At 42.1% G+C, this 11,589-nt stretch overlaps 1 protein-coding gene across 1 annotated transcript in view; it reads right to left on the minus strand.

Annotated features, from left to right (window-relative positions):
- grid2ipb (glutamate receptor, ionotropic, delta 2 (Grid2) interacting protein, b) overlaps nucleotides 1–11,589 on the minus strand; it is a 29,356-nt gene that overhangs the window by 5,465 nt on the left and 12,302 nt on the right. Inside the window, exons 6-16 of the mRNA XM_035669947.1 lie at nucleotides 10,399–10,484; nucleotides 8,354–8,423; nucleotides 6,750–6,896; nucleotides 6,465–6,620; nucleotides 5,633–5,784; nucleotides 5,159–5,293; nucleotides 3,279–3,364; nucleotides 2,880–3,030; nucleotides 1,874–2,175; nucleotides 654–698; nucleotides 11–199 (exon numbers count right to left, since the gene is read on the minus strand). Of these exons, the coding sequence (XP_035525840.1) occupies nucleotides 11–199; nucleotides 654–698; nucleotides 1,874–2,175; nucleotides 2,880–3,030; nucleotides 3,279–3,364; nucleotides 5,159–5,293; nucleotides 5,633–5,784; nucleotides 6,465–6,620; nucleotides 6,750–6,896; nucleotides 8,354–8,423; nucleotides 10,399–10,484 (1,519 nt within the window). The remainder of the gene's footprint in view (nucleotides 1–10; nucleotides 200–653; nucleotides 699–1,873; nucleotides 2,176–2,879; nucleotides 3,031–3,278; nucleotides 3,365–5,158; nucleotides 5,294–5,632; nucleotides 5,785–6,464; nucleotides 6,621–6,749; nucleotides 6,897–8,353; nucleotides 8,424–10,398; nucleotides 10,485–11,589) is intronic.

Here is an 11,589-nt window from a genome sequence, read left to right on the forward strand (position 1 = left end):
TGAATTGAACAGGAGGCGGTATAAGAGACTGGAAAGGCGGGGGAGGAGGGGGGCTCTGGGTGGGAGGCGGTGGGATGGGTTCAGATCCTGAAGAGTAGGAGGGAGAGGAGGCTTCGTCGCTGCTACTGTGATCCTCACTGCTGCCACTGCTGAGCTGCCGGGGCATGAAGCCCATGTCCTGGTCCTCCTGGAAACTCATCTGAAGGGAGGAGAGGAGCACGGTCAGACCTGATCATCTCCACCTCCACATACTCTATATTATATATGTACTCTCTTTATAAGCTCGCTTATCAATCTGCATCTGGCATAATTCTCTTTGACCTACTTGTGGAGCAGAATAGCAGCCATAAAAAGCAACAAAATCAAACAACCTGCTGATTTTAAAACACATGCACTTCTACTAATTAGACTTTGAGTCTAAAATACTGGAAACAAGACTAAAAAGATCACTTTTAAAGTACGTGCAACCCAGTGAATTACGTAAATATGCTGTTCTCCCCATTTCCCAGACAACTAAACCACCCTTACAAAGACGTAAGACAGCTACGTTTGTTTGATGGTTTAACGTCAGCCAGCACCTCATTATAACATTTGACTTCTACTCAGAAATAGGCAGATAAAATTAGACTCTACTGAGTATCATGTTTACTTACAGGCACCCCTCTTCTTCTGAAACCATGACAACCACCTTGATATATCTGTTCATGTGACACAAGTGTTCATTGTAGCGTACATTAGAGCTGCTCTAATGTAAACATGCAACACTACAACAATTACTTTAGTCAAATGTGAATTTGCTTATTATTATTATTATATACTTGATAATAAGCAAATGCACAACAGTAAGACTGCCTGTAAATGTTGCTACATGTATTATTTTAGCTTTATAAAAGGAGTAAAACAGTTACTATGAGACATTAGAATAATTACCATGAACAAACAACAGCTTACAGTTCAGAGAAGACATTCGTACGTTCTTTGGCTCAAACAATATTTAGAATTTTTAAAGTTTGTGGCAGTGAAGGTACAAAATACAAGTATGACTGGAGAAAGAGCCTGCCATTAATTTTATTCACAATATCAACTGTTTACAGCTATTGTACTAGGGTCTCACAATTCATTTTAATTTTTTTTTTTACATTTTAAATGTAACTTTAAAATAGAAATAATTATCGTCCACATTATTCTAGCCTCATGACACCTTCCATGACTGATGGAAGAAACCTCTGGTTATTCCTTTCACTGAACCTGCGAGAGTCTTCCCTTTTCGCAAACTGATGTGGGAACACAGTCTGTTACACCTTGAACGGGATAATGTGATGATACCTCTTCTTTCTACTACAGAGGGATGAGAGGACAACGTAAAGAAGTGGCCTCTGTAACGTTCAGTAGCTACGGTTTGATTCCTTTGCTACCAATGTTGTAGAGATGAAAAATCTAAAAAGCTATAGGAGAGACACAACATGTCTAAAATCATCCTCTCTTGTTTAAGCTACATATTCAGTTTAGTTTGATTTTTGGTGCGTGCAACTTGTCCTTGTTGGTTACAGCTATCCAAAGCCACTTCTTCAGGTTGGCAGTAAGAAGCAGAGGTATAATCACATTATCCTGTGGAAAGCTTGCTGTGTTCCCAATTTGTTTCACAAGAAAAGCTCCAAGACTGCTAACTCTTACAGTCGCCAGTTCCGTGACAGGAATGACCGAAGTTGCCCCCATAATTCACAGTATGATGGAGCAAGGAATAACAAGATATTAAAAAGTTACACTCTACGATATCATTATACTGTACACTAGTTCCTAATATAAAAACATAGCATGTACTCTCTGTATATGCATATAACTGATGATGCAGTAGAACGGAGGCAGGTCTTACCTCCTCATAGTCGTTCTCCCCGGGAACAAAGTCATCCACCAGAGTCACCCGGTGGCCCAGCTGCTCGCTCAAAGCGTCCAGGAACTTGTCTGTGTCCCGGCTGCGAGGCGGGCGGGAAAATGTGAACAGCTTCTTGCGGCGGGTCAGCGTGTTGGGGCCGCCATCCGAGTGCTGAGGGGAGGCGGGGGGGCTTTCCAGGCTGACGTAGGGGTTGGAGTCCACACTGCTCTGGTGGTGGATCTCATACACAGGAGTGGGGAGAGGCTCCTTCCAGGAAAGGGACAGGCCAGATTTACGATTACCTTTAAAGAAGGAAAAGATGGCTGCCGTCAGCGTGCGTGTAGGTGTTTGATGCTCACGCTGCAGATGTTTACATTTGTTTCAAATACTATGCTACTTGTTCCCTCAAGAGATTATGTGTGACATTCGTGGTCATGCCTTTCTTCTGAGAGGTTACCATGGAAACACAAGGATAAACTGCAGGCTTATATGCAGGTATATACTGCAGAATTTGAATGAGTTTTAACTTAAACACATTCAAAAATCGGTGGTTCTCATGTCATGTTCACTTCAGATTGATACAAACAACTTGCTTAAACATCCAAACTGATGGTATGAATGTTAAATCAAGCATAAACACAAGGCTGCTGATTTAAGTATTTAAAGTAAAGCAGCATGGACTTAATTCCTTTGAATGTTGCTAATGTATACTGCATTTTTTGTCAGTGGGTCTAATGCAATGTTTGCATCTGTAACACTTTTCCCCATTTAGCAGCTTGTATTTACAGCAAATCTAATGTGACATGAACATGTCATCAATCGTGTGCCATCCAGGCCCAAAGTTATACACTGTGTCATTCCTGCCAAAAATCACATCTCACTAATTTACTCTGCAAATGCATCAAGCCTAAATGGCACACGGTTGTGAACCACTGATGAAAGCATGTGCACGTTGTTTGTGTGCATGTAATTGAGTGTTTGGGCCTGTGTGTCAGCCCCGGAGTACCTGTGAGAGGCGGGAGTGTGAGGGGGGAGAGAGAGCGCCCGTAGGCCTCAGTCTGTCCCGGGCCCTCGGGCTCTGCTGAGGAGCCACACTGCAGTGGTGACACACTCTTCCCTGCGTACACGTTCTCCAGCTCCGTGTACACACCTGTCATCTACGGGTGGAGGGCATGATCAGCTGGTTAGCACACGACACATTGGCTTTGAAGGTCTGCCGCTTTAAAGAAATTTGAAGACGGCAGGGTAACAGCAGCCACAAATCCAATTTGATACCATTTGTTGAATTGCAGTAATTACGAGCAGACCTTCAAATAATGTCAGCCCAGGGCACACATAACATAACCTGCAGTCATTGTGCCAGTTGCTGAGCAGCTAGGCGGCGAAAAGCTGCAGTTATACCTACATGATTGAGGTCAGGGGACTCGGGGAAGGAGGTCCCATCTCCTGACTGCCTCTCCTCCTGGCTCCCAGATTCATCCACATGAATTCCTAAAGCACAATAAAGCATGAACAGTGACACATGGAAGTAAGCCTCCTCCTTCTATCCAACCCCCAGCCAGGAGAGGAGAGAGGATGGAGCAGAGCAGAAGAGCGTGGAAGAGCAAAAGGCAAAAGCTTGGCTCCTGGAGCAGGAGTTAGCAATGGCGATGGAAAACAGGGAAAACCATGAATGAAAAAAACTGACATCTCAAACAACCTCAGCTGGAAATAAACAATGTATGTGTTTCCAAACTGATAGCTTGGGGACTTAATTGAAAGCAAAGACAGCTGACATATGGAGTTCATGTATGAACTGGTGATGGCATTTTTTATCTTATGTAAGCTTTACGTATCCACAAAGGATTTGCCTAGAACACGACTTTGTCTAACAATTACACACATTCCCGCCTGGGAGCTGACCAGTGCAAATACAGCCTTATTACTGAGCTCTGAGCAGTTCAACTGGAGCGACTGGGGGTTACATGCCTTGCTCAAGGAAATAATAATAGTACAGTAACTGCTGATGGAAGCTCATTTACTGTCTCTACCAGGATTTTCCAGGATTATTGCTTCTTTTTGGGTCCAACCTAAAAAGAAACAACAATGCTGAATTCTAGTTATTAAGGAGGAGGAGATTTAAAAGAATATATACATTCTCCTTCATAAAAAAAAAAAAACACTCCCTTTACAGTTGTTAAATCTTTGAAATTGATATCAGAAACTTTTTAGCAAATAGTTGTTTATTTACACCAGCAGTTTAAGCAACATTTGCATTTAGTTGTGTTTCTGTCCGATTAGGTGCAGCATGCACTCTACCTGAGGAAAACATCTGGCTCTTTAGCTGCTACATGCTCCACTATGTTCACCACTATATGTGTCTATCTGCTGTGCGGTGTTGAGAAGGTAGTGTGCTAAAAACGACACATATTCAGAGCTGTGACAGTGATCCAAAATACAGCTAAACAATGAGCTGGAACTGACTATAAAGTGACGCAGTAAAGCAAAGGGGAGCTGCAGTTTTGGGTAATAACTCTCTGTAGTTCCATTGCTAGGAGTAACAATGGAAAAATAATCTATATTCAATGGCAAATATTTTTAGCCAAGCCTGTGGCACTGCTAGTGGGACAGCAACATCCCATCTGTTGGTTGAAATATCTTAAAAACTATTGGATAAATTGCCATGTAAATTATTAATCCTATAATCCCAAAGGATGAGCCCTAATGACTCTGGTGATCCCTTGACTCTACTAGTAGCGCCAGTGAAATATATTGACAACTGTTGGTACACACATTTATGGTCACCAGAGGAGGAACTGTAATAACTTTGATCCCCGGACTTTTCATCTAGCGCCACCATCAGGTCAAAATTTAGCACGCAGATGTTAGCATTTAGCTTGGAGCACTGCGGTGCCTAGGCTCGGCCTCAGAGTGTGGCTGTAGACTCTTTTTATGTTAGGTTGGGCTACACATCTGTGATTGGTTGAAGACTGGGATCAAGTGTTATTCAAGACGGACTCCTGCAATAGTCAGCAATGTTTGAAGCTCAGCAGTAATAGTCAGTGAGGTTTTGAGAGACACAGATAATAACGTTTGTGAATTTTCTTTTTCTGATATCCCAGCGCAAGAAGTCTCTGTTCAGTTGAGAATGTCTTAAATTCCCATTTGGATGAGAAGTTTTTGATCCAGAATGGAGCTGGAAAGCCATTAAAACCTCGGTGTAAACCCAACCCACTCTGTGGAGATTACAGTGATTTTGTGCTACAGGGCGGTAAAACCTTCTTGCTGTTGTTATGTGCAGCGTACCCATTCCCAGGTGAGTCCCGATGATGCAGTCATCAGAGCTCCTCTCTCGGACGCAGCCGCGGTACGACGTCCCCGTCACACGCATTGAGCTGCTCCGCCGGTGGTGCTCGGGACCTACATCAGGCTCCAACACCGCTGCCAAACACACACATTCAGCATTGCGCTGTTGTTATTCACAAGCTAATTATGCACAGCTGCTACTTTGTGACTTATGAATTATTTAAAAAAAAGCAGGTGGTTAATAATAAAAGCTTGATTTTTGATTTGATTTCAATTTTTTTATGATATATTTGTCCTTATTCTTAATGATCAAGATCACAATAGAAATCTAACCTGCTAATAAGTAACTCATCAGTAGGATTCTGCTGCTGCTGTTGTTGTTTTTCTCAAATCAAAATCAACTGACTATCTGCTGATACTGCATGTATATTCTCCCGAATGCAGATAATTTCCATGTTGTGTTTTTTGGCTCACCACTGCTCTTAAAACCCAGGAAGCGTGACAGCTTGCTCTGGCAGCGCTCCTGCTCGTCGTAGGTCAGAAGCTGGTGGATGAACTGCCAGATCAGCTGTTTGGCCGGAGTGTCCAACACTGGAAACACGTCCACTATCAGAGTGTCCACATTCCTGCGAACACACACACACAATGCATCCATGCACATACAAGTCATCTTTATATAACCAACGCCTGTTTACTGCTGGGTAATTGATTTAGCTGTGATTTATATTCTGTGCTGTAATGAATCATATATCTGAGAATGAGATACAGGATGAAAAAAGATTATGTAAAGGTGGGAGGATAACAGGGATGTCAGTTGTGGTAGGATTTATGCCTTTGGGTGTTTATACTGTATGCACATACTGTAGAATTCACTTTTCTTTTTCTTATAATCCTGCAGCATCACATTTTTGCATCATCTGCAGTGCTAAAAATCCATCCATCTCTTTCTCTCAAGTCAACCCTGCATCCTTGAAGAAATGTTATCAGTGCCAACTGGGAGGAATAAATGTCCTGCTTAGCTATGTGCATTTGTTTCTTCACTGCTTTTCACCATCCATCATTCATTTTCTCCATCTCTCTCTTTCGCCTGCATTAAGAACACCCTTAGCAACCTGATATATTGAGTATGGTAAAAGCACAGCTTCCCGGTAACAGCTAATTTTACAGTCAATGTAAGCTCGCCAGTAATAGAATCCTACCCCAAAGATAGTTTCACAAATGCTAAAAACTTAAAAACTGCCCTAAAGCTAATTTGTTTGTCTTCATGCTTCCATTTATAGACCATCTGTCCCTCCATCCCACTGACCTGTGCTGAAAGAAGGTCTCCAGGGCCTTGCAGACTGTGTACCTCTCCTGGATGGTCAACAGGTGCTCTAGCTGCTGGCTGAAGGTCCGCCCGTGGACTCTGATGCTCGGTGGAAGAATCTCTGCCACCCACTGCAGAGAGCTAAGGGCCGGAGACCTGAACAGTGGAAGTATTGTTTCTCTTTTGTTCTGCATCTTTAATCAAAAAAATGCAGTGCCACTTGACAGAGGCTTCTGGTGCTGGAAATGTCAAATCAAAATGTCAGGTTTGTTGGTGTGTACTGACCTGGAGCGCGGTAACGTGGTGGGGGCCAGGCTTGGAGACTCCTCTGGGTCTGTTTGGTCTGAGTCAGAAGGACCCTCCTCCACCACCAGAGTGGGCATCGCCCCACTGCCTTGCAGCATGGACACCACCTTCTCATGGGAACAGTTCCTACAGAGAGAGACAGAACAAGAGAGCGAACTTGAGAGGGATACGAGTAAATTATGTACTTTTGGCTATACAGATAGCAGATGGATTGAAGTAATGAAATCTACAGCATGACAAGATTTCCTAAATGAGACTGGTAAACTAAGTAACGAGAATATTTACTATCATTATTACAAGTATCTAATTTCCCATACACCATATGCTAAAGGTCACTGAAACACTGAAAGGTCCCACATATCTTGTACTTTATTTTCTTTCTCTCTCCCTGGTGAGCAACTCTGTTTAGCTGATCACCTCCTACTACCGCAGCACCGTGTTATCAGGGAGCGCAGCAAAATTATACAGCGCCAATCAAATCAGTACATCAGGCAGCCATGGGAACGGCTCTGCAATTCTTCCTTCACGTGGCTATCAGGGTGGCAGAATGAGTAATACTGTTTCTTCACACAGCTCTGATTGATATTGGCTGATATATTGGCTGATACTGTATTTGTGGAGTTCGTATAGGTACAATTCAATTTCATCCACACTGAATTTCTTATCTGCACTCCCACACTCTCTCTCCGAAAATCCAGAGGCAGAAGGTCAAGAAGTTGTTAAGTCCACAAAATAACACTGACTACTCCCACAAGAAAAGTTCTGTTTATGTAAAGGCTGTGTTCACGTGCATCGCCCCGTACATACATACTGTACCTACACGCATACACACACACACACACACTCACTTTTTTGCCAAGAGTTATATGATTGAAGATTGATAGCACTTGTGTGAGAAGCTACAGTAAGCAGCCAGTTAGCTTAGCTTACCACAAAGACTGGAAACAGGGAACCGCTAACCCTGCTCCATTGCTTTCTGCCACAGAAACCCTGTAAAACCACCACCCTGTTTTTACTAGCTACTAGCTGTTTGCCAAAAGTTGGATAAGAAGGTCCTAAACTGTCTCATGAATTTTTTAACTAGCCAGGCAGTCTGCAGGTATGAGAGCGGTAGTGATGCTCTATGCAAGAAAGTGAATAAGTGTATTTCCCAAAATGTATAATTATTCAGCCTATTTCTGGTACATCTGGCCCAAATTAGTTTCCAATTAGGTTTATGATGTAATTAATTTTTTTTATTGTACTCGTTTCTACGATGAAATCTATTTCATTCTGGCTTTAATACTTCCAATATCAGAGGAGTTAGATGTGATCATACAGGTAAAGCTATATATTTTTGAGGGTTTCTCTTTCTTCTTAAGATGACAGACAAGAAGGAGCGCAATGAACATACTGCTTTTAAGTTGAAGAACTCAGCAGATGGCTTCTCCTGGAGAAAAGCAAGCCCTGATATCTCCACATATACTGATTAAGTTCAAAAACATGGACAGCAGGCACGACAAAATACTACTACAACTGCCACTGCTTACAATAATACTTACAATAATTATAACAATAAGATGATGTTATCTATGAAAACAAACCTCATATCCAGTCCATTGAGGAAGAGGATACGGTCCCCTGGTTTCAGTCCACATTCCTCGGCAGGACTATCTGAGAGGGAAACAAAGATGGCAGAAAATCAAACATTAATCAGAGATTGAAAACTGATCCTGGCACAACCTCACCAGATACCAAGGTGCACTGAACAGACGGGCACAACAGGGAAAGATGGTGACTAATGTGATGCTGTCAATCTGTGTATGGCATCCAACAAAGCCCATCAACAATGGAGAAACCCTCTGTGCTAAATCTTATTACGTAAGGAAACAGCGCTGTCAAAACAATCCTCGTGGAATCTGTTCTGACTGCACTGTACCCGTCCGCTGCCACCTCCTCATCTGTCAACTCACTGCTGAATACTCCTCACATTGAATGTCATGTCATCTTTTTTTTATTACCCAAAGTTTGGATGAAACAAACTCTTCATGTGATAATGTAGTGTGTGCAGGCTTAGGCACCTTCACAGGCCGCGAGTCAGACTTTAAAAATCTGAGTTTGTCGCTTCCTGGTTATCAGTAAAGGATCTGTTTACAGATCACGATGGGAGACATGCTATCCACCCCCTCTATCTCCATGTCAACCTCCATAAGGCCCACTGAGTCAGTCCGCCCTGGCCGCTTCAGCACATGATGGTGGGAGATGATGGTGGGCGGGAACGGTGCCGTCATCATCAAACACACACACATAACACACGCACACACACACACCTCCCTCCTTTCCGAGGAACCTGGCAAATTCCCTCAACGGCAACTTCACAGCCTCTCTTGTCTGCTACTTTTGTTTGGGAAAGCACTAACAGTTAATCAAATAAACTTCCACTGCTGCTGGAAATAAAAAGTAATTATGTATTATGTTCAGCAAAAGCTCTTAGTAGCAATTACCCTGACAAATATTTAACAGTGAGTTTAGTTTTTATGCCACTAATATCAGCTGGTGGTATTGTATCCAAAACATAATACAACTGCAGGTTCACTGATTAAAAATTAAAACAACAAGAAATTCTGCATGGCTGACCGGAGGAAACCAATAAACATAGCTTTGTTATTCCATGTTTTGATGTAAATGTGAAGGGAAAGCTCCTGTGTTACATATATTTACGTATATTTGGTTTCTTGACAAGAGGAGAAGATTGATATGTGAGATATATAATATAAGATCAATACGAAGCTACAAGCAGCAGCCGGTTGGCTTTGGCTACTTTCCCGTAAAACCAAACAAATGGTTGTTTTTAACGTTTAAACGTATGTAAAACGTAAAGCTCAAGATATAACATGTTAGTTAGTGAGCTTTAGAGGTGATGGTAGGTGGGTTATGTTACCTTTAGTCATTCCAGCTGTTTCCCCCTTTTTCCAGTCTTTATGCTAAGCTAAGCTATAGGCTATAGCTTCATATAGTTTCATATTTACCCGACAGACGACAGACGAGTTGTGTTTTGTCTTCTCAAAATGCTGAACTATTAAAGACATAATTTTAATATTTCTATATAGTGGCATCTGCTATCATATCTTGGTTGTATATCCTGCTCGGTGGGCGTCCATTAGATAAACTAAAAAAAATAAAAGGTAGTAGAGGGAGCCTTACAAGTGGGGTAAGATGCACTTTGTATCTGTAAATCCTTCTAATCCTTCTATTATCGCAGTATGATTTGATTGTATTATATAACTTTAAAAAAAAAAAAAAGGATGCTGAAGAAAACTCCAACTCCAGATAAAAGTCTGTGCCTGAATGCGACTGCATAGTACTGACTGCTATATGTGTACTGTACAGTACAGCCTGTTCTGAGTGTTTTCCTCTCAACATTTCATTGGTGAGTCAGACAGATCCACTTCCTGGTACACTCATAGTCACACACACAAACACCTCCTGATCACCTTCAACCCTCAGCGGCTGGCACCACAACAGACTCACCCACATAAAACACATCCCTCCCTCGTCGGCCAACACAGAACAATGTTTGGGTCAAACCACCACGCACAGAGAGGAGGCATCTATCAGGACTGCACTGGTTTTAATATAGAAGCAGTACCTGGGATAACAGAGTCGATGCAGACGGGAGCGTGACCTCGCAGCGTGAAGCCGAAGTTCTTCTTCCCCCTGTAGACACGAATGACCCTGGCGAAAGTAAACATCAGATGTACAGAGTCGTGGAAATAATTTTATGACTTATTATATGGCTAATACACAATTTAGAGTTTATTTTTCGGGTTTTCACTTAAGGTCATTCTCAATCGTCCCGTTTCAACTTGAAATACACCAAATTACTAAACCAATACACCAATAAAATACTACTTCAGTTTAACTTAAAACATTTTTAACTTATTTCTTTATCTTTTCTCATCGATCCACTAACCACTATCAATGTGTCCAGGGCTGCAACTAATGATTGTTGTCATTATCAATTAATATATCAATTATATTTTTGATCCACTGATTAATAAAATGGGCAATAACATTTCAGAAAAGGATGAAAAATGCCCTTCAAAATTCCCAAGAAATGTCCCTAAATGTGTCCAACCAACAGTCCAAAACCCAAAGATACTGAGTTTAAAAGAATATAAAACAAAGAAAGGAGGCAGAGTTTGATAAGCTGGAACCAGAGACTGTTTGGCGGATGACTAACAACTAACCAATTAATCGTTTTGGAGTTAATTGTGACGTCACTGAGCTACGCTGACGCTTAACAAGCGTTCTGTGAATGGACGGGGAACCCAGCTGTTTACAGGGCTGCTGTTGTGCCTCGCTCCTGTTTGGATTTGTCACTTCCTGTAGGTGGGAGTCTGAACAAGCGGGGGTATGAGGCTCATCTTTACTGCAATCCAACTTTGTGATCTAGGCTGGTAACGTGGCTTTTTTCTTTTTTTGTTGTTGTTTTCCTCCACGTCTTTCTCCGAGTTTTGTTTTTAAGCTTCCGGCCTAAATAAAAATAATTCAGGACAGACTCAACAAAAAGCTTTGACATTTTGCTGATGGTGGTGCTTCACTTTGTACACGGTGGAACATCCCGTTACATCAAAAATAAGGCATACCGTCTATCCACAGCTCGTTGCCATGGAAACGACTGAAGGCAATACAGCCTCTGTATGTAAACAGAGGGGGGGGCAAAGATGGGAGGGAAAACAGACAGATCTATTCTTTGATAGCTGTGGTTACTGGTTGTTATGTAAGACAAGCTAAATGCAGATGGGAGCATTGGGTGCTGCTGTGTGTGTGTGTGTGT

Source organism: Morone saxatilis, unplaced genomic scaffold (assembly GCF_004916995.1).
Source record: "Morone saxatilis isolate NCDOM2014 unplaced genomic scaffold, NCSU_SB_2.0 Contig1, whole genome shotgun sequence".
Classification (NCBI taxonomy): Eukaryota; Metazoa; Chordata; class Actinopteri; family Moronidae; genus Morone; species Morone saxatilis.